We start from the raw sequence: 23,687 nt of genomic DNA on the forward strand, positions 1-23,687 counted from the left end.
TAGATCAGTTATTTTCTTCCTCATGGGCACTTGACACCATCATACTAGCTATTAAGGGTTTTGTTCCAAGCCTGTGGAAAGTTGTATGGAAATGTGAGCCATGTGGTATGTAGCCCAGCAGTTCAGTGTCCAACTGTTGCTGCTTCCGTTTGTCTTCTGGACAGTTACATTGTTTTTGGAGTTTTGGAAGAGAAGGCAGGCTGAGCTGGAGTATGAATGGGACACAGTGGAGTACTTAGAACAAGAAGAACAAATTCGCCCAGAATATGAAGCTCAGTGCACTCATGTAGTAGTGAATGAAATCACACAGGTAAGGACTATTTTGGTGACTGGTCAGAGCTACTGCAATAGACATGTTATGGGAGCACTATGAAAATAATGAATCTGGAATGGAGCAGAATAACTTGGCAGTGCTTCAAGGAGAGCTGATAAGCTGGCCTGAGGATAGTGAGCTTATAAATTCCAGATGTGTAGGAGGGAAGTTCTACTAACCATAGGCATCTCTTAGTTGCCTGTTGGAGGAGCTATGAAACTCCTGTGTCATTAATGAGCAAAAATAGACATTGTACCTAGCTTAGGAGAGAGACTAAGTCTGCCTTATTAAATCCCCCAATAAATGCTCCTGTGCTGCTGCCAGAGGCCAAGATCACAGAGCATTTGCTATCTTTGCCTAAAAATATATCAGGAAAAAAAAAGAAAAGAAAAGCTGAAACAGAGGGAAGGATGCATAATGGCAATGCATTTTTTCTATCCTGTTTGAATTGTATAAATAGGTATTGTTGCCAAGTGAATGTAGATGCAGTTACAATTAATAACAGCAAACTCACAGGGACACGGATAATCCTCATTTTAATGAAATAGGATTCATATTTATGAGGATCTTAGTTTAGATTTCTACTCATTGTATATTTTGAGTAGCTTCTGCTTTTGCAGCTCACTTTAGCCCACCTTCAGTTTTTATTATTCTCTGTCAATATATTGCTCTAGCATTTATCAGATTACTTGCATTGCTTTCACATCACATCCACATTATACTAGTGCTTATTAGAGGACACTTGAAATGATTCCAAATTAACTGGTTTGAAAGGCAGTGATCTTGGATTCTATGATCAGCCAAGAACGATGGGTCCATTCAAAAAGACTATGCACCCTATTGTAGCTGAAGTCAGTAAGAGCTGAGGACATGCAGCCTCTGTGGAAGTCATTTTTGTCTTAGAATAGGCAGTAAAAAGAGACAACTGTAATCAAGTAAGTCTTCTGAAATCAAGAATAAACGTGAGTTTCCAGGATAAAAAAGCAAGACATTCAGTGTCCTGTCACAAAGGGCTAACTGGGCGTACAAAAATGTATGAAGAAAAGATTGGATTCATCTTTGATCTGTTTCTGAATCTTTTACAGCAAGAAGAACATGTGCCATACACTGCCTGTGGGAAGTGCGTGCGTATAACTTTATGTACAAGTGCAGTCTTCTTCTGGGTAAAGTTCTCCTTTTATTCTTTCACCTCATCAATTTACTTATTCACTAAGTGTCTAAAGAAAAATTCCCCTAACTTGATCAAAAGATATCAAGAGAATAAGTTCAGTTAAATTTCCATCCGATGCGTAAAACAAGGCCATGAAGTATGGATCCACATAGACAAGGTCACTGTAGCCAGCAGATAACTCATTAGCATGCAGTCAGGAGAAAATACGCATTGAAATATCCCACAGCTGTAGCTTTGTGAATGTCATCCACTGTTTTTTCCCTCATTATTTAAAGATAAATGTCTTTGCTTTTGTGAAGAGAGCAGGGAAGAGAGCTGTGGGTTTTTTTATTTGTTGTCCTCCCTGCCAGTGTCTACCCTACTCATTCCAGCTGTTTGGTTCAACATAATGTCTCACAGCTCTGGACTTCTTTCAGGCTTTTTGTTTCACTTAGAAGAGCAAAGCTGAGCGCTCTTTAATCTTCCAGAGCTGCTGCTTTAATTAAAACTTAAACTTGAAAGAAATCCAGCCACCCATGAAACTGTATCACATGGTAAGCATGCCTAGAGAGGTTGCCTTGAGAAGCTGGGTGTTTCAGCCTGCTGTACGTTCTCCTCACGTGTAGCATGAGCAGCAGCTGTGAAAGAACTCAAGAACTCATCCTAGATAATAGGAGACAAGACAACGCTGAGACAGAATGGTGGCTGGCAGTCCAGAAGCTCTTAACAGCTGAAACACAACGAAAAGAAGACTGGCTTGCCGCTGAATTTAAATAGGCAGGCTTCAGGTTGAAGGCTTCAGGTTGAAATCTAAGAGATTTGATCTAGTTTTGCCATTGTGTTACTGTACTCTCAAATTCTGTGCTGGGAATGTGGAGGGAGAAGAATTTATGGCATTTTGCAGAGATAGCAAATAAAAAATGCACAGCTCTGAGTCTGAATAATAGCTAGAGAACTAGTAAGAAAGCAGAAAGAGATGGAAAGTAATGTGAGGTGCCTGGAGCATGAGTACAGCTCCCGCAGATCACATGACATGGCTTAAAATGTGTCTGTAATACCATCATGCGTAAGAAAGCGACAGCCCCCTCCAGGGTCAGCATGGACCTGCTAGCACATTTGCCACCCCGCTAGTTACCCAGTGTCCTCCTGGAACCATCACATGCCTTCAGGCGTAAGGTTTGATTACACATCTCATTATCTTATCTCACATGGCAACAAGGCTTGTTATTAGTCATAAAACAGACCATCTCTTTTTGTTCCTGCAGATTCACTATGGTACATGAAAAATGCTTCTTTAATGGACTCTAGATTTATTGCCTTCTATGCCATCTGCGCATCCTCTTGTACTCATGGGATGGAATAAAAGGCACACATCCAGTTTCTTTTTGCCTATTGTAAAATGAATTTCAAACTTTCTTCCCAAATCCAGTAGTTCAACATTAATATATTTCCTACATTCTCCTGGCAGATTCTTTTGATTATTGCTTCAGTTATTGGAATCATTGTCTACAGACTCTCTGTTTTCCTGGTGTTTTCTGCCACATTGCCACGGAACATTAATGGCACACAAACAATCCGCAAGTACCTGACTCCACAGACAGCCACCTCAGTAACTGCTTCAATCATCAGCTTTATTATCATTATGGTTCTGAACATCATTTATGAAAAAGTAGCGATCCTCATTACTGACTTTGGTATGTCTTCGCTGTGCCTCAGATTGAAACTTGGGCTACAACAACAAGCAAAAATAGCATTTGTATTTATAATCAGAACTCCACTAAATGAATATCTCTACCATGCTTTTCAGAATTTTCCCACCGAATCATATGATACCATCTAGAATTTTTCAAATACAGATTTTCTGACTAACAGAGGAATGTGATATTCAGTTCTTTGCCTGGAAACTCCTTGTATAGCCAGCATCAAAGATGAATTGTTTACAATTTTGTGCTTGTAAAACAGGCAAAGCAAAGAAAATTACTATAATAACCAAGCTTTATGAAAACAGATCTGTAATGCATAACGCATTCAATTACATTAGCTTTTGTTTATGGGGAGAATAGCTATTTTCTTGTAAATAAATGAAATAGGGTCACTGTTCCAAAGCTAGATGCCATTCCCTTGTTATTAAATAGATAAACAGTCACAAATATTATTATTCTTTATATCCAGACCATCAGCTCTAAAGTAGCTATTTACTTTAGATGTGTGAAGTAGTGTTGTGTTTTAATATAGTTTCATTTAATACTGTTTCATCAGTTGAAAGCATTACATTTGCATCTTTCCTGAGTGTGCTAGATTTGGGAGATTTTTTTTCCAAGTTATTAGATTTTTTGGCTGCTCTTTATTGTCAGAAAACAAATTCCTTCCTTTTTACTACCCATACATATTTAGAATTAGCATAGTGGCTACCGTATACATAGGGATTATGTACAATCTAATTTATAATGCTCTCAATCGCATTAAGGAATACAAGTCGTATGCATACTTTTTCAGCTGAGGCTCCAAAGCAGCTTTTAGGTACTTGCTGGTTGGCCTTTTCCTTACTTTTTTTCTATAATTGCAGAGCTTCCAAGGACACAAACCGAATACGAAAACAGTTTGACCACAAAGATGTTCTTGTTCCAGTTTGTCAACTACTATTCTTCATGCTTCTACATAGCTTTCTTCAAGGGTAAATTTGTAGGTTACCCTGGAAATCCAGTTTATTGGCTAGGAAAGTATCGCAATGAAGAGGTAAGAATATATCATAGTGCTTGCTTTTAAAATGCAAGGGCTATTAGTCCAGGTATTCTGCTGCAATTAGTATTGCACAACATGGTGGTATATATTTGGAGTTTGGAATGTGACTGCCTCCCAAGCTACTTGCCTCCTCGTTAATCCATTGCACAAATGAATATGACACAAGACTAGCTGAGCTTAGAAATGCTTTTTATGTACTCAGAAAAGCTCATTTTCCCATGGTCCAACATGCAGGAAGGGAAGTAGATGTAGGAACATTCCTCTGCTTTGCACTGGTGCGTCCTCACCTCAAGCACTGTATGCAGTTTGCATTACCCTAGTATAAGGACCAAACTGTTATAGAGAGTTCAGAGGAGGACTGCGAAGATGGTGAAGGTTCTAGAAGGCAAGGGGTATGAGGAGCAGCTCAGGTCCCTGGGTGTGCTCAGCCCAGAGCAGAGGAGCTGAAGGGAGGCCTGATGGCGAATGCAGCTCCTCACAGGGAGCGAAGGGGCAGCGCTGAGCGACAGGGCCCGAGGGAACGGCATGGAGTTGCGTCAGGAGAGGGGCAGCTGGGGGTTAGGGACAGGATCTGCACCAGAGGGTGGTGGGCATGGAACAGCCTGCCCAGGGCAGTGGGAATGACACTGAGCTGCTGGAGTTCAAGGAGTGTTTGGACAATGGTCTCACACACAGGGTTTGAATTTTGGGCGGTCCTGTGTGGAGCCGGGAGTTGGACTCAAGGATCCTTCCAGGTCCCTTCCAACTAAGGATATTCAGTGATTCTATGAACATGAGTAGATGCCTTCCTCTTCTGCTGGGTGATCCTCACCTGATGACAGTACAGTACAAAGCTGCAAGACTTCACCTGGTGTTTTGTCCTTTCAGTAGTATCCTGTAAACCTATCATATGTGACCATATTTGGCCTGGAGTTGACTTTTGCATAAATTAGTGTAAACATTTGCTTAAACAGTCTTCTTCTGTAGTTTAAAAAAGTGTTATTATGATAAATCAGGAAGTCATTATTTTAAATGCTTTATTCATGCTTGAAAGGTTTCTCAACTTCAAAAAGTCTTCATGTCTCTCTCAACCTGTAGTGTGATCCAGGTGGATGTCTCCTTGAACTCACAACACAGCTTGCCATCATAGTAGGAGGTAAAGCAATATGGAATAACATTCAAGAAGTGCTTCTTCCGTAAGTTCACACTATTAAGTAATTTGCCCTTTTGCATTTGAAAGATGCTACTTTTGCTTGATTCGTTCAGGCGTTTGGTCACTAAATTTGATTGGAGCATTTTGCATTCTAAGAGAACATGGCTAGTCTTTTGGGACTTTGGGGGACTTTTTAGATAGTTATTTTTGGTTTGGGTAGTTTTGAGCTTCTGTCTCTGTCATTTTGACCACTATTATTTCTAATCAGAACTGCTTTCCTCCTCTGCAGATTAGGCTTAATGTGCATTGTGTTTGATACTTAAAACTGAGGCAGCAGAAGCTCTGAAAATACTGAACTAAATATTATTGCTTAATGTTGAATTCAGTGATTTATTGCTATACATGTAAAAATTATAAATAATTTATTAATTTAACTCATTTCATTTTGTAGTTATATGTAACCTTCAGAGACCCTAAAAATGCCTTTTTTAGCATGGTAGATCTCTAGAAGGTCGTGTTCTAATGTAAACAATAAGCAAAGTGCTAACAGTGAATACTCTCCATGTAATTTAGATGAAGTTACTATCCAGGACTCTTTCCAGCTCTCAGAACTTGTTCTTTATTTTAAACTGATTGATAACTACTTACACTACTTGGAGTAGGAAACTCCAAGTTTGGTTATGTCCTCCTGAATGTCATAAACACCAATCCACAACATATTCCATTTGGTTGTGGTTCTTCCAAGCCCACAAATTTTGTAGCAAAGCAATTTCAAAGCATGTCACAAATACTGTGTGTGCTCTGCTGAGTTATGGGTTCTCCAGACCCAAATGCTGCCAGTTGCAGGATGGGACTGTAGACCCATCCCTCTTTTCAGCATCTTTTAGCTGGTTAAAGCATCCCTAGAGTGAGCATGCCTGCAGATGTCAGTTACAGCCATAAGCAATTGATCCCTACCATTTGTACATAGGTAACACATTCACCTAACCAGAATTTTGAATTCACTTTCATAGATGACAAGTAACTTTTAGGTCCTGAAATGCTGAGTATCATTTCTGGATGTGATTTTTAATTGACCTCTCATTCTTCATTTCTGCGAGTAAAAGAGAAGTGTTTTATTTTTCTTCTCTGTTGATGGACATTCCTCCACCTTCCTTTTTTGAATGTAGCCCTTTGACCACTGAAAATGTCTACAACTGATTCATCAGTTTTCTTAAATTTGTGTGCAGCTCTTTTAGATGCAAATTACAACTGCACCTCAATCCTTGTAGCAGCTAATCCAGGCACAAGAAAGTGATCAGGAGTAGTTGGCATGGATTCACTTAGGGAAAGTCTTACTTGACCAACTATTCTATGAGGAATGACTGGCTTGGTAGATGAGGGGAGAGCTATATTGTCTGGCTTGGCTTCAGTAAGGTCTTTGGCACTGTTCCCCATAAGACCTCCACAAAGTGTTGATGGGCTGGATGAGTAGACAGTAAGGTGGATCAGCTGTGTTCAGAGAGTAGTGGACAGCTGAAGCACAAAGTCTAGTTAGAGGCCAGTAATTAGCAATGTACCTCAAGGATCAATACTAGATCCAGTCCTATTTAACATCTTCATTAATGAGCTGAATGAAGAGGGAGAGTACACCCTCAGAAAATTGGGAGAAATAGCAGATACATCAGGGGGTTGTGCTGCCATCCAAAGGGACTTTCTTAGGCTGGAGAAGTAGGCTGACAGGAATCTCATAAAGTTCAGTGAGGGAAAATGCAAAGCCTTGCACATGGGGATGAACAACATAGGCACCAGGACATTTTAGGGGCCATGCAGTTGGAGATCATCTTTTCAGAAAGGGAGTCCTGGTGGATACCAGGCTGAACATGAGCAAGGAACGTGCCCTTGCATCTAAGAAGGTTAATGGTATTCTTCACTGCATTAAGTGAACTATTGCCAGCAGGTCAAGAGAGATGATCCTTCTAACATGTATGCTGCATCTACAGTGCTGAGTTCCTCAGTGCAAAACTACTGGAAGTCTAGCAAAAGGCTACCAAAATTATTAAAACTGAAGCATCTGTGAGGAGAGACTAAAAGACCTAGGACTATTCATTAAAGATCAGGAGAGATTTTACCAATGTCCATTATTACCTGAAGGATTGCAGAGATGTTGGAGTCACATTCTTGTCAGTGATGCCCAGTGCCAGGACAAGAGGTTCCCTCTACACACCAGGAAGCACTTCTGTGTTGTGCAGATGATAGAGCATTTGGCACAGACTTTATAGAGAGGTTGTAGAGTTCCTCCTTAGAGATCTTCAGAAACTGCCTGGACATGGTCTCGGGTAACCTACTCTGATTCTGCCCAGAGGTCCCTGTCAACCTTAACTATTCTGTGATTCTGTGATCAGAAGGGATTGATCCGTCTGTCCAGAGGCCTACTTTTGTCTTAATTTTCTGTTACCTGGAAATGTCATTGACCTGTACAATGTAAGTGTAAAGCACTGCAATTCTGATTGGTTTCCTTTTTACAATCCTGTTTGTTGTTCTAAATAACTGCATTCGGGATAAGAGAAAATTATACTCATGTTTGAAGGAAGTTTTCAGTAATTTGGGGATAACAAAAACCTGCTGCATTATAACAGCAGGAGAATTTTTGTTTGTTTTGGATATGTTTTGTTTGTTCACTTGCATTTACTGAACTTTGTAGGCTATTTTACCAATGTTAGTGGTCTTTTTCTCTCTGACTGACAGTTGGGTTAAGAATCTAATTGGAAGATACTGTGCAGATGCTAGATCAGAAAAGATTGTTCCACGCTGGGAACAGGACTATCATCTGCAGCCCATTGGAAAACTTGGATTGTTTTATGAGTATCTTGAGATGGGTAAGTAGCCATTTAGTTCCAATTTCTTGTCTGTGCTGGATACAAATATGCTCTAAGGAAAATTTTCATAGAAGTAATCCTTAGTATGTTTAGAAACAGGAGGTATATTACATTTTTTAAAATGCAGTACAAGTTTTGATGAGCCGTTATAGCTTTGTGAACTTTTATTAAGTAGCTTACATCTCACTTCAGTTTCTAGCTAAAAAACAGAGTGAGCAGTTGTGGGTGTGCTGCTGCTTCTTTACCCCATCCTCCAAGAAACATACTCAGAAGTCACTGGATCTGCAGTCACTTACATGTTGCTAGTTTCCTGGTCACTGACAGAACTCTGGCTTGTTTGCCACCATCTGTTCTGAAACAGAATTGCAGCATACTTGTCACAGCACCCAGGCACCCATTACATCATTGTTAGCTCAGGCTTTGCAACACAGCACTGTGACGGATATCATTAGATTTCCAAGTCTACGTGGAGAAGAAATGAGAGATAAGTGAATGTTTAAATACCATAACAGTTCCTTGTGATGCGTTGTGAGATGCATTGTCCCGTCCCCTCCACCTAGAGGGTATTTCCAGTAGTGTTATATATTTTCATGCACATAAGATTCTCTAGGAACTCTGCTACTCTTCCTTGCCCCTCATTCTCTCAGCTTGAGTATACAAAGTCTATGCTTATCCCCAGTAAAAGAACACATCAAGGCATGTGACCTCTCCCTTTGCCAGTTATACAGTTTGGCTTTGTCACCCTGTTTGTGGCATCATTCCCCCTGGCTCCTCTTCTGGCTCTTATCAACAACATGTTGGAAATCAGGCTGGATGCGTGGAAGCTGACAACCCAGTTCAGGCGCATGGTTCCGCAGAAGGCACAAGACATCGGTGCGTGGCAGCCCATCATGCAAGGCATAGCCATTCTGGCTGTGGTGACCAATGTAAGTACTGTGCCAGCCACTACCAAAGGTAAAATGCCTTCACTGCAAGTGTTGCATCTAAATGTGGAGTGCCATGTGTATCAATGTTTGTCATGCTAGAGTGGCTACATGAAGCACACAAATGATCCAAATTAGTTACAAGTTCCAGTACCTTGTCACCTTAGCCCCTGTGAATCAGTTCTTTTTCAGATGGTTTAGAAATATGGCTACAGTCTAAAATATTAAGTCTAAATAAAAGAAATTGTAGTTAGATAGAGTTACTACAGCTTTCATAAAAAGTTATACATATAAAGACATATCTTTTCTGAGATAGTAGCACATAATAAAGAGATATTTTTGAGAGTCTACAATTAAATGCATTAATTTTGAAAAAAAATATAGGTTAGAGTTCAGCTAAGGCTTAATTGATTGTTGTTTCCAACTTACAATTCTTATGGTCATACCTGAGTTTAGCTTTGAGCAGTTTTGCAGTTAAAGCAGTAATTCAGCTTCTTTCTGTATTTAAAAATAACAGTACGTGCTCAACATTACAGTACTTATCTCTTGAGATAAGAATGAATTTCTAAGAATATGCAAATGAATCCATTTTTCACTTGCAGTTAAAATTAATTTTGAAATTGATTTATTTAACGTATTTAGAAAACTTTATCCTTTCCTCATGAATATACTCTTTAACAATGAAATTCATATGTTTCAAATTTCTGAATTGCTATGTTACCGAGATCTTGTATAGGCTGCACAGTGGGAAGAAAAATATTCCAAGTAATCCATTGGACTTTATCTTTCTGAGTTGTTTGATTTATTCTTAAGCAGTAACTCATATGTATTCTGTTTCTAAGTTTCCAGTGTCGCCCTTTCTCAAAGGAGCAGTGACCACAGCTTTCCTCTGCAGTAGCAGTAGCTGTCCGTAGGGATTCATTCTGACATACTCTGAGATGGCCACTTCCTCCAGGACCTCCTCCTCGCAGTAACAGTGCCTTGTTGCACTGACTGGGAGTTTCTGGAGAAACTTGTAAAGTCTGAAGTTCACCTCAGCTTAAGCTATCGTAGGAGTCTCTGCCCATTTTGAGGATGGTGGAATTTGGGTAAGAGTAGAGAAATGGAAATGAGCACTCTACCATATATACTATAGGGGACTTATTTCAATGAACAGAGCAATTCACATTTAAACCAGGATATTAACTTATTTTCCTGTGTCTCAGGCATCTTTTACAGTCACTAGGTGCTCAACCACCTGTGTGGGGTTTCCACCCCAAGGGTTCTACTTTTCAGAAATCATGAGACAGATACGTGTACCTCCCCTCTCCACACCCAGACAAGTTCTCCTGCATATTGCTCTCTTTTCTTCTCCACTATTAAATGTTTTGCCCAGAAAGGAAGAGGATATTTTCGAGGAATGGGAAAGATGATCTCCCATGGACTGACAGCCTATTGGGCTGCTGCCTTCTCAGTAGTTTGTTTTCACATTACTGAAGTTGGGAATTGTGACCATGCAGAAATACGAGTGTAGGATGGATTTCAATGATTAGGAGTATTTTATATGACAACTTCAGCTATCAGATGTATTTTCAGATATTTGGCTATAATTCCTTTCTAGAATTTTATCTCAAACGATAGAAATTTAACAGGCATGGTAAACATAGATAGGATGTAGAGAAGAGCCTTAGGAAAACATAAAAGCAGAGAAATAAACACAAAGAAGTATCAAAAGTAAAAAAATCTCGAGGATGGAAAATTTATAAAAGAATCTAGGAAATAGACAATGAACTGGAGCATATGCTCCAGTGGTTTCACACAGATCTACTGAGGCACATCAAACATAAATGCAGCTGTTCCATAGGCATGTGAAACATCCAAGGCCTACCAGCAACTGTGATGTTAAAATTTAAAATAAAAGTGATGTGACTTTGGTAACACATGCTCAAATTATTAGAAATGTCGAGTGACACCTGGGATACTGCTGGGATCTTTTGGTTTTACTGTTTGTGTAAAAAAATTGTTAATGACAGCTTTCCCATCAAATTAGGGAGATTGTGCGAACACCCAGATGTAGCACAGCTATAGTTACAGAGAGGCAAAATTACTGCTGCATTAATGTCCTCTTTTTAACTATAGCTGCTACAAAACCTGTAAAATATAAGACAAAGCTTCTGGTGTCCTAAAAGGAAGAAATAGGTACATAGATTGATATATAATATGTATTAATTATGTACATTACACATATTGTATTAAATATATATTATATACTTTTTACATAAATTTAAAAATAATATATATATATTATGTTATTGGGTAACCTGACTGTCTTTCCTCATCAGTCCACCTAGGACTTGTAATACAACTAACTATGAAATAGAAGACTGAATATATATCTTAAGATTATTATAAGCATTGCTGCAAGTACCTTAATTGAAGACCTTACGATATTCAGTGCAGAGTTAAAGTTGGTGACCTTATGGTGACTCAGATGTGCAGGCTTCTGTTAGGAGTGTGTACACAACTCTGCTTTAGCTCCTGCAGAAAAAGTGACCCAATGATAGTTTTAGGTGTCTGTCACTACCCATTCACAGCCCATCTGAGGCTACTGCAAGCTTTACAGTGTTTCCATTCCAAATTCCTGATGTGCTCCATCCCTGAAGTGGTATCTCTGAAAACTCAGTCCTCAATGTGCACAAGTGCATTTACAGCTTGGTTTTGCTCCCTGTCCTCCTTGCCAAGCACTCAATCCCAGTGCTTATGTGACTGCTAACAGCAGGCATGTTTCTTTTCATAACCCTGTTTGGAGATCTCATGTGTCAGATGCAGTTAATCTTAGTATGAGCATAGTGCCCTGGCCACTGACACCAAGCAGGCTGTTAGCATGCAAGGGGCACAACAGTAGAGGCCATGTTCAGAAGTCTCTGTTGCAGGTGTTGCAAGTAGTTCAGATATCCATATTTCTTCCTAGTGAAGTGTGGTCTATAAAGCCATGTACTAGAGATCAGCAAATACAGAAAACAGTTTTCTTCCATTATCTTTAAACTTGTATTTTTCTTGTTTGACATCCAGGATCTGGATCTAGTGTAGGCCATTAATCTTGTCTTTGTCATCCCTTTGCCATCACTATTTTTCATTCGAACATAGAAACTGTTTCTTTTCTATGTGACTCCTACAGCTGATTTGATTTGGGTAGAGTATCTTCCTCTCCTTCCCACGCTGGCTTTGTAACACCTACAAGTATCTTATAAGCAACTTTTGCCAAAATATGTCCATTTTGAGACTTGCCATTCAGGCACTGGACTTGCTACAGCATGATATCAAAGCATCTGTTGTTGATTTAAAGACTGATTTTAATTAGTTACAGTATAAATGGAAAACTGTGCATGGTATAGCTTAGGAAGTAGAGAGTGTGCTATTTGTTTGTAGTTCCCCAGTACAATACTCTAAAATGCAGCCCATAATTCAAAAGGAAGAAAAGCTTTTCCTTTGAGAGGATGCCGTAGGATTAGCTTTCGTTTTTCTGTCCTTGTAGCCCTCTGGAGCACATCTGGAGATCATTCAGGGAGGGGAAGGAGAGTGAGACGGGGCTCAGATTTATGGTGATGAGAGACCTGGGGCCTTGCAAAAAAATCATAAAGAGCAAACATTAAGTTGTATAAATACTCTATTCTAGCATCTTGCTGAATGATACATAGAAGCAGCACCAAACCAAATTGGTACAAAGGGAAAAGGATGTTTTTTGCCTTACTGTTCAGTTGCTTTTAGTTCTTTTATGTCTGACTTGATGCAAACCTTATGGGCTAATAAGCAGTAAGAAATTATATTTAACTAAAACTTTCTGTGCTTATACTTCAGTTAAAAATAGTGTAATTTAAGTGTGAGGTCTTCTTCCTGAAACTGCAGGGCACAGTAATATATATTTCTTGTCAGCCAAAAACACCTACACTGCATGTAAATATAAACAACACATAATTTTCACTTCATTCCTCACTGGCACGTATTGCTTAAAAACAGTTTTTAAAAGTGCATGCCACCTACATTTTATTTAAGCCAGAATACAGTACAAAAAAGTCTTTTTGAAGTGTTGATCCTTGAAACTTTTAAACACTTTTAGTGATAGGATGCCTCTCTTTTCTTTCTCATCAGCCAAATTAACGTTCTCCCAATTGAACTAAATTGCAACAATGTTCTGGAGAATGAGAGAAAGATTTTGAACTACAGCCTCATACTTAAGTCCTGTTTCTGCAACTTTGTCTTACGGTGTAGCAGATCAGGGATGGGCCCAGCTGGGAATCTTCCCCACAAAGGCTGTTGCCATTCATGTCATCAGGTATTTTTGTCCACTGCCATAGGACTGAAGAGTTCTCCTCCAGCTATGGCATGCAAATAACCCCTAGTTCCTGGGCCCTGGGCATATTGAGTTGGCTGGGCAGCCTCGTGCTGGGCATGCAGCTGCAGTGGAAAGTCTTCCTCACGGGGAAGCCTTTTGAATTTGCAATAGTGGAGGAGGATACTGGATTAAACATAGTAAACCTGTCCTCCAGAATAGGATGTTTTGGGAAGTTCGTGCATTTAGGAAAGACTTCCTACGACAAACCCACAGATCCAATTTCCTGCCCAGTTTGTGACTAGCAGACTGAGTAGGACAGAGTAGGACAGGGCCTCTCTTGGGAGCTCGATAAAAACAAGTGGTCACGTCATATGTAAAGCAGCACTGTGCAGCTGCTACTAAAAAAGTGATCTTGGCATCAAGAGCAGTTTCCACATGTACTGACACTGAAACTCATGAGGCAACAACTGCCAGGACAAATTTGGACTGGCTGTCACCTCGGGAAGAGTGGGATGTTTCTAGGGTCAGAGCTGGATCAGCTATATATGTCATTTATTTAATTCTTTTATGCAAACTTCAGGCTTCCTGGTGAAATATAATTTTCTGTTGCTGAAGGACTCTGCTGTGGTTTCCATAAGTTTCACCAGGTAGGATTTCTTCAAGCATCTCATGTGTACCTCTGATAGCAACTGTGTTTGCTGGAGGTTATCCTAGCATGGTGCGAGGTGAGTTTGGTTGCTGACCTCCCCGCCATGCTCAGGAGGATAAAAGTGTATCACAGCACAACTTTTTTGAGGCATCCAGCAGAGCCAGTATAATTTAAAAACTAGATGGACTGCACATTCCAGAAGGAGATTGTTTGTGCCTGTGAGTGCCTCACTCACAGAGGGAACCACTGACTGGAAAAGCACATACTTTCTGTTTTGAGGTCGTACTGTAAATTTTGAGATACTAAATATATGGCAAGGCTATGTGTAGTAAGGCTTATTTCTTAAATGCTACTCTGCTTTTTTGTCCCCTCTTCCTAAAATGCAGGCCATGATAATTGCTTTTACATCTGACATGATTCCTCGTCTGGTTTATTACTGGTCCTTTTCAGTCCCTCCTTATGGGAGCCACAGCAGTTATACCATGAAGGGGTACATAAACAATACACTCTCTGTCTTCAATATATCAGACTTCAAGAATGCAAGCAAGCCATTTTCCTCCTGGTTTGAGAACCACACAACATGCAGGCAAGTGTCAAATAACCATCTTTTCCCAGTGACAAGGGTAAATATCACTGCTTTAATATCTAAATAATCCATAAATAATCCAGATCCATTAAAAATATGCAGTAAGAAATGTTAGAACACGGTGCAAGCAGCATACTTTGAATGGCAGAACTGAGTGAACTATCCACCTATAAGTAATACTTACTTCATTTTGTTTTCCTCATAACTTACGCAGTCTCAACAACAACAAAAAAAAGCCCCAAATGCTTTAAAATTGACTTAAGAAGGTTTATCACTGCTGCAGTTGCATTCAGCAGTCTGTTCAGGCTGCACTAAGCCAGGACACGGCTTGCTCCATCCTCTGGCCACAGAGCCGTACTGCAGATTGCTGACACTGGCTCCTGTCTCTGCATCGCCTTCAGGTACCGTGACTTCCGCTACCCTCCTGGGCACCAGCATCAGTATGAGCATAACATATACTACTGGCACGTCATCGCAGCCAAGCTGGCTTTCATCATTGTCATGGAGGTAAGCCTGTAGGGGTTTTCAGCATAAGTGATTTAGACTCCTCTTTCCTCCCTGCAGAAAATCCTTGGAAGACATTCTGTTCAGGCACAGCTGTCAGAGCTTTTAGTACGCAGTGGTGCTGGCATGGGCTCAGGAGAGGTAAATTAAGTGTAGCACTGTTAGAAAAAGTCTCTAAAGTGGTGGCATCCATTGAGGATTGCCCCAGTATTTGCAGTTTCTCTTCTCGAAAACTGTCAAGCGATTTCTAGTATCAGGAAAGGAAGGGACAGTAGCACCAAACATTTTTATATGCTTTTAGAGGTTTGTGCCCTGCCTCATGAATACATGCAATGCAGCACATGTGCACTGAGTGACCTGTGTAAAGTCAGTCACTGCAAGAGGAGAGTCTGTAGATGAGACTGTTTGGTTGAAGAGCAGTTGCTCTCTCCTGTGCAGCAACAATGTGGGGTTAGGAAAGATGGGAGCCAGCCCAAGATCAAAAATATTCTTTCATTATAAAATGTACTTAGTGCCTGATCCAGAGACTACTGAAGTCACCAGAAATGTGCAGCTTGCTGGAGCACAGTTCCATAGCAGAGGAATGTCTGCAGCCCTGGAGGCATCTGGATAAACCTGAAACAATTTAAAAAGATCTGCAACCAATATTTCCATAGTCTGGGGGGAAAGGAAGCACTGGGCAACAGGGTTCCCTCAGAGCAAGCAGAAAAGTCATTAGTAGCATCAGGATTAGAAAATCAGAAAGTTTTGTTTATCAGACAATTATTCTATTCATCTCTACCTTTTAGGATACTGTTCCAGTGTGGTAGATACTGGTACAAAATCCGCTCACAGTCTTAAGAAATAGGGTGGCATTTCAATATTTCTCAGAGTAATAATAACATCCTGTTCAACCCAACTGACATTTCTTTTCATTTGCACCTTCCCCAGCATGTCATATACTTTGTGAAGTTTATTATTTCCTACATAATCCCGGATGTGTCACAAGAGACCAAGAGCAAGGTCAAACGAGAGAAGTACCTGACACAGAAAATCTTGCATGAGAACGACCTCAAAGTTGTGAAAAAAACCATAGGGAAAATCGCCGACAAAATTATCGAAGGAGTAGACAGCACTTTCCGGCCCAAAACTGAATAAGGACTTTTTTTTTATATGGAGGAACAGTTTTTAACTAGCCAGTGCCTGCCCAGGCATTACCAATGGCTAATCAAATGCTTTGGATGAATTTGCCTTACTGAACATGGTTTCTTGCAGCTGTCACCTGCTCTGTTGCCTGTTTCCCTTAGGCAAAAGCAACCACTGAGACTCAGTTTACAATTACCCATTTTTTAAACCAGCTTTATTAGGACATATTTTAACATGTGAAGGTAAAAATTATCGTCTTAAAACGATGCAGACTAACTCTGAAATATACAGAGTGCTTTCCGCTTTATTTAGGTATAAGCTAGTAGGTCTGAACTTGAATAAAACTTCAATAACAAGAACTACTTGTTGTAAGAACACCACCACTTTCTCTGAAGGAGCTTCGATTACTTGGTGATGCAAACCCCAACTAAAAGAAGAAAAAGCCAAAATGGAGGAAAGAGAAGGAAAATGCAACTTGCAACCATATTGTTAAGCTGTTGCAATTGACTTACTGAGCACTGTTGTGTGCTTCGCTGACTTAGAAGTGCATACTGAGACTTAAATGGATAACAAGATATTTCAATTTATCATGGGCTTGGATCACAAGAAGCAGCGGGACTGTAAGCCCGTCCTGTTTGCCAGCCTCTGTGTAAACAGGAGAATTGAAATCCATGCATACAAACTGACTTCACTGCACTTAGAGCAAGTGGAAAACTCAGTTATCTTTTCCCTCATCAGTGTACCTTCATTAGCTCACTTGGCCATTCTGTTCTGAATGAACACAGCTTTTAAGGTCTCTCAGCTGTAACAGTAATGAGTGTTAAACTTCTTTTCATAAATTAAATAATTCTAGAGGGCTATCTTTTGCCTATACCATAGCCATTCTCTTCCCTGATTTTAACACAGAAAGAATGCGCAGCTGGACTTGTTCTGGTGCAACACTGACAAACTAAATTTAGACAAGACCATGAATCTATTGAAGCTGCAGATCAGAATAAACCACTGAATATGCATTTACTGTGTTACAAAACTTTAAATAATCAGGAAGATGTTACAAGTGTGGATGAACTTGCCAGAGCCATCAACCATCTTCACATTATGCTGCGGATATGCTTGGCTGTTTTGGCCTCAGTTGCAGCCTAGGAGTTCAGGAATTACAGGGTAAACGTGTATGTAGAGCTCCTGCAACAATGATGTTCCTAATTATTAACTTGCTTTCTTTTTTAATGATTCTAGTACACCAATCTCTATGAATTGTGAAAACCAAAATCTTAAAAGAAAGGCAAAAATATGTCTGCAGTCTGTAAACCAGATGATTACTGCTGGGTTTGTACTCATAAATGTAATTCATTTGCACAATACTTAGGCAGATATTCACATAGCTTTTTACATATTAAGAAGTTCGTTTGCAGAAACAAAGTAGCATTGGTAAGTTATATTTTATCCCATTAATAATCAGAAGGAGTTAAACATCTGAATTTTGTAGAAAAACTTAAAAATACTGCTCAAAATACCTCAAGCCCATCCGTTATAATACCAGCATATGAACCAGAAGAGGCAACACATGAAGGGAATTATTTCAGCAGATGTGACACACAAGCTTTAACTAAGCACAACTTTGCAAAATGATTGCATAGAAGAATATGGAAGACAAGCTTGGTTCAAAAATCAAACAAAGGTTGGAAGATGAAAGACAGAAACCCAGAGGTTCCAGAGAAGACTCACATTTCTGACAACCAAGAACTGAAGTTTGCTTTATATACTGCCCAGGAAACCTGCTGCCAGGCGCTACCTGAAGATGAAAAGATGCAGGACAGAAAAACAAGATCATAACCATAAACAACTACTGACCAGAGCCATGATAAAACTGGTGCTTCTTTCCACAGGAAATTCTACTCTTTGACATTTATTTTTGTTGCCAGTCAAAATCACAACAAGTCTTTAAATTTACGAGGAATCAAATATAAATTTGGCAGATAGATAGGATAGACAAACAGAAGTTTCTAAACAAGACAGGACTTCTTGTTGAAATATATCATCCCAATATTGATATAACCATTTTCCAGAATGACAGAATGATTAAGGTTGGAAGGGACTTCTGGGTCCATCTGCCCCAGGTCCTGCTCAGCAGGGACACCCAGAGCAGGGTGCCCAGGCCCACATCCCAGCGGCTGCTGAAGGTCTCCAAGGAGGGGACCTCACAACCTCTGGGCAGCCTGTGCCAGTTCTCCATCACCCTCACAAATACAAAAAGATTTTTTCTTATATTCAGATGGAATTTCTTGTGTTTCAGTTAGTGCTTGTTGCCTGGCTGTCACAGGGTGCTATCCCAAGCTTTTCTTTATAACAGAATTTTGTCCAGAAGACCATTTCATGGAATACCTTTGGTGAAGTACTCAGCTCCATGCAAGCTCAGAGCTTCTGATTTTAGCTTCAAGTTGTTGGCATTTCCCCATATATGAACTAGTATTTTCCTATCTGCAGCAGTGTTCAGCTGGGAAGTGCCATTTCCATCTCCCTGTAGGGGATCACGGTGCCAAAGTGCCTTAAACACCCTCTCAGGTGCCGTGTTGGAGGGCTGGTGCTAGCAAATAGGTATCCTGCGACAAAGGCAAAAAATAAATATCACGAAATGGGCCATCTCAGTTAATTGTTTGGTCTTAAGGAAATTTTGATTGCCCTCTTTGACAAGTAAAGAGACAGGGAAACAAAGGAACTAAATGCCTTGCCTGAGGATACACTGTGAACAGTAGCAGAGTTTAAGACAGATTTTCGGGAGTGCCTGGTATTCTGACCCTTTTTTTCTTCCTATGCCTCCCAGTTGCCCCTTATAACAAGCACTGTCTGAAGGGGAGATGGCCCTGAAGGTCATTATTTAAAAAACAAAAAAAAAAGTAAAAACATGCTACAGCAGCAAAGTCTATTTATCTATGACTTAGTCTCCTCCTGTAGTAGACTCCTAACCACCTAAAATCATAGAATATCCTGAGTTGGAAGGGACTCATCAAGTCCATCGCCTGGCTCCACATAGGACCACCCAAAATTCAAACCCTACATCTGAGAGTATGGTTCAAACACCTCTTGAACTCTGTCGGACTTGATGCCACGACCTGGGGAATGCTGGGTGAGTTTCTACATTACCATTTTGTTCAGATCAGCAGTGTGCTTGAAACTAGTCTTCCACCTGTCCCCCCACTTTCTGGGTGGTGGCTCACATCTGGTCTCAGAGCTCATGAACTGGATTTTTATTGTCTTGAGCCAAACCAGGTGATAGATCTGAGGTATGCCCATGATGGTATACTTGTCTCCGGCAAACATTTTAGTCCACAGTTCTAAAAGCAGAGCTAATCTGCAGAGAGCAGTGAGCACTGGTGGGCATCAGCTTCTCAGCATCAACATTTTGCTCAGTTATTGCTTCCCAAGGGCCATGCTACTTGCTAGTGTAGCCACAACATCTAATATCAGAAAACACTGCATCAGAAATTCAGTTCATTTTGCTATATGCATGGTGCTTCTGACAGCACAAAGTGCCTAAACCTCTTAAGCTGTGCCATGTAAATAAGCCTCTACCTCCAACTGCTGAAACCTCCAACAGTGAGCTCTGCAGCGGCATAGGAACAAAGTGCATGTGGGGTGGGGGCAACTGCCGACATACCAGTGTTTTTTTCAGGATTACGTCACTTAAATAATGTTTAAAGATCTGCTTGAAGGAAAAATTAATGTTCATTTTAAACTCTAGATCAGTTTTACTATTTTTACATTTTGTACAGGTCTGTAGAAGTCAGGATGAATTTGAATCAGTCACCATTTCATTACCTAACAGTAAGATATGAGCAACATAAATTGCAGGCTGTTGCCACTGTTTTACTCTGTGTATGCTGATAAAATTCAGAATGGAAGAATGTATTTTTTTGTATTTTTTCTAAGAATGTTTGCTGTTAGATTCTGAACATTGCAATTTATATTTATTGTCATTAAATAAAGTCTATTTTAAAATAATAATACATTTGTTATTGATTATCCTTGTTTATTTTTGTACAAACAATACTGCTGCTGCCAAAGCCACATTTAAATTCTTAGAACATCATCACTGTCTAATTTCCATATTCTCCCTCTTTTTCAATCTTTTGTCATTAAACTGTTACTGCTGCTGTAATTTATCTCCTGTTTTTCCTGCATCCTCTAGATGGAAGTCATTCCTTTCAACCCCAAGTCGATGACAAGGACCATTATGTTCTCATACAAACAAACAGTTTAGGTCTTTATACCTTTTCACTCCTGTCATGATAAGCCCTGTGTTGTGTTTCAGAGTCATCATTTATTTCTTCATCTGTATCAAGTATGTGAGATGCTCCCACCTCCAGGCAGGCCAGATGCTGTGCTCCTTATGCAGCTCAGGCAGCAAGCAGTGGTATAGCACAGCACAGCCTCCAATGTGGCAGCTGCTTCATTTTTTCTGAAACAGAGGTGACCGGCAGAGTGCAGCTAAACCAACTTCCAAATCTCACTCTCTGTGTCTTCTTGTCATCTGTCTAGATCATCATCATGTCTCTTCTGCTTCTACTCCAGTTCTTCCTCTCTGTGATGCCAGCATCCGAGACATTCCTCTGCTGTTCCACAGGGACACCCCTGCACTTATCTGGTTTTATGTCAGAGCAAAACCAAAAGCAGCTTCATCACGACTGATAATAAAGAGTTATTTTTCTACAGGCAGAAGGATATAATCACAGGCCAAATCTGTATGAGGACAGTGTGTTTTTAAATCCTTATTGACAGATACATTTAAAACTCTTCAAAGAACAAGCTCTAGAATTTTGCTGATAGCTACACAGATAGCCAAAGTAGCATATTACTTCTGATGTTGCCTGCTTAGTTTCAGTTGTTTCTGTCCCAGAATGGATGAACTGCTTTTATTTTGGATAAGTGTACATGCCAGATCAAAGTGCACTGTGCTCTGCCCCATCTGGTACACCCTGCCTGTGCACATCACAGGAGAGTTCAGCAAAGGTATCAGCAAGGCAGGTTTCACCATCTACACCAAGCCCCCCTTTTTTTTTCTGTTATATTTCCATTTTTACTGTGCATCAATAATAGATTAAAAAAGCATTGAAAAGATATGGATATAGTTAGTCCTCCATATGGTTTGGGGTGATATTTTTGACACAAGAAAATAATGTGTCTTAATAGGCTCGAAAAAACAATGAACATTTTCCAGGAAAGCTGGCAAATTCATTTCTATTTACAACCTGGAAGTGCATCAAAAGAAGAGCCTTTAAAAGTTCTTTTTTTTTTTTTTTTTTTTAGCACCTTTATTACATCCTCTGATACAGCTATCCTGTATAAGCAATGCTAATAACTGGGATTAAATTTACATTTTATCAGTCAGCAATGATGCAAAGAAATTAGATCACTTCTCTTGTTTTTAGAACATATTAATCAATTCTGTACTTATCCCAAGCAGCTCTAGCACTGTAACTACGGAGGGTTATAGAAGTGCATGTGTGAACACATATCTTCTGCCCTCTTTCCAAAACACACACACTTGCACACACTGATGGGTGTTCTGCCAGCTTTGAAGAACATAACTCATCACTTGCCTCATTATGAAAGACATTCATTTCCAGTAACAACAAAGAAAGTCTTCCATCCAGCAGTATGAAGGTAGACCATTCTCTATAAACATGTAAGATACACCAAATGCTAAAGGGGACTAAAAAGCACACAACACAGATCATCAGACCACAGAGAAAATCTCACCAAGTTCATTGTTACAGCAAGCAGAGGCTAGAGCACCAAAAATCTACCTCTGGCACACGAAGAGAGAGCGGGGAGGGAAAAAGTCAAATTCTTAAGTTGTGCAAGAATAAGTAAATCACATCCAACTATGACAGCATTAACAACACAATATCAAGGATTTATATTTTTTTGATGTTCACGTAAGCCTCCCAGACCATTTCTCTGCTCCTGGGCAGACAACACATGACAAGTGGATAAATAAGCTGTGCTCCCAGTCACACGCACCTGCCAGCTATCATCTTACCTTCCCGCTCTTGTGTGATCCCATTTGGACACGAGTAAGAAGTCTCCTCTTACAGCCGCATTGTGCTCATTCATGCAGTCATTCTCTAAACCAGTCTGGCAGCTCAGAGCGAGCAGAATTACACTTAAGCCTCTTTGACCAGGACACTGCAGGATCCTTCCTTGCTTTTGGTCCGTTCCCTGCTGGAGTGGGAAGTGGTGACCGATTCCTCCCACCCAATGGGCAAGCCCAAATGTCCACCTACAGCACCAAGGATCCATGGCTTATAGAGTCTGTCAGGCTGATCTCACCAAGAGGTGAGCCAGGGGTTAAAGTTATTTGTCTCATGACAGATCTGCTCTTCAGGTTAGCTGGAACGGGCCACACTGTGTCTTTAAGAGTGCTCTGTATGACTGCAGGGCTAGTCTTGGCACCTAGTCTTGGCCTTCTGAATATCCCTATTCAGGGAGAGCTATTGTGCTTTGACTTTTTGCTTCACCTTAATCCAAATGAGTATTCAAGTTCAGACAAGCCCTCTTGTTGTTCATAACTTTAACTACATAGGACATTATACAGGCAGCTATGAACTGGCAGAATCGGGCCCTTCACTATTGTCTTAAGCATGGTTTTGAAAAGAATACGGCACTGTTACTTATGGGATTGCCAGAGCAAACTGTGACCTGGCATCTGAAAAAAAGGAAGGAGACTGGGACGCGTGGCAACAACAGATGTCTGCCGTGCAGCTGGGACATGGACAAAGTCAGAGGGAGGATCTGCAGGAGGCTGTGGTGGGAGGCTGAGGCTGCAAGGCAAGGGCAGCTCCTTCCCCAGCCACAGAGACCCCATTTCAGTGCTGTCAAATGCTTCAGAGCAACAACTAAGAAATTCTTTCCATATCTGCTGTTAATTAGTAACTGCTTGTTTACATCTAGGAATGGCAAACACTGGTCTGCCTCTCCTGGAGTGCCATGCTTCAGGATTAGCAACAGACAGACCTTCTGCAGCTCACAACCTATTGTATTCTCTTTAACAGGTATGTATGGTAAAGCACATTGCATATTATAACACTGTTTTCATACCCTACTACAAATTAATAATAAAGAAGAAAAGGCTTGCATTTGTTAAAACCTCATCCTTCAACAAAAAATAAATAAATTAATTAATTAATAAAATCTGATTTCTTTCCTTGTCAATCTGTTCCCAATTTTTTCCCCAGTGCTCTATAAAGGGAAAAAAAATGTCACCACCCCCAAGAGGAGCCATTTCCTCTTACCTTCCTTTATTGCCTTGAAGCTGAAGTAATGACATCTTATTGACAGCACAGCAGAGCAAACAATGTCTCAATTAAAGCTTCAGTGCTGGATTTGGGCTGTC

The 23,687-nt window shown here is 40.2% G+C and overlaps 1 protein-coding gene across 4 annotated transcripts in view; it reads left to right on the forward strand.

Annotated features, from left to right (window-relative positions):
* Positions 1-20,296, forward strand: part of ANO6 (anoctamin 6) — a 70,137-nt gene extending 49,841 nt beyond the window's left edge. For 3 of the 4 annotated variants that reach the window (XM_085219891.1, XM_085219892.1, XM_085219902.1), the window contains 10 exons: positions 165-310; positions 1,399-1,476; positions 2,932-3,157; positions 4,030-4,199; positions 5,283-5,380; positions 8,065-8,195; positions 8,916-9,121; positions 14,466-14,665; positions 15,067-15,172; positions 16,100-20,296. In XM_085219891.1, coding sequence (XP_085076017.1) covers positions 165-310; positions 1,399-1,476; positions 2,932-3,157; positions 4,030-4,199; positions 5,283-5,380; positions 8,065-8,195; positions 8,916-9,121; positions 14,466-14,665; positions 15,067-15,172; positions 16,100-16,306 — 1,568 coding nt within the window. In that variant the 3' untranslated portion in view covers positions 16,307-20,296. The remainder of the gene's footprint in view (positions 1-164; positions 311-1,398; positions 1,477-2,931; positions 3,158-4,029; positions 4,200-5,282; positions 5,381-8,064; positions 8,196-8,915; positions 9,122-14,465; positions 14,666-15,066; positions 15,173-16,099) is intronic. The other variant, XM_085219895.1, reaches the window with a different exon arrangement.
* Positions 20,297-23,687: the final 3,391 nt, after the last annotated feature.

This window comes from Meleagris gallopavo, chromosome 1 (assembly GCF_905368555.1).
Source record: "Meleagris gallopavo chromosome 1, MGAL_WU_HG_1.1, whole genome shotgun sequence".
NCBI classification, from domain to species: domain Eukaryota; kingdom Metazoa; phylum Chordata; class Aves; order Galliformes; family Phasianidae; genus Meleagris; species Meleagris gallopavo.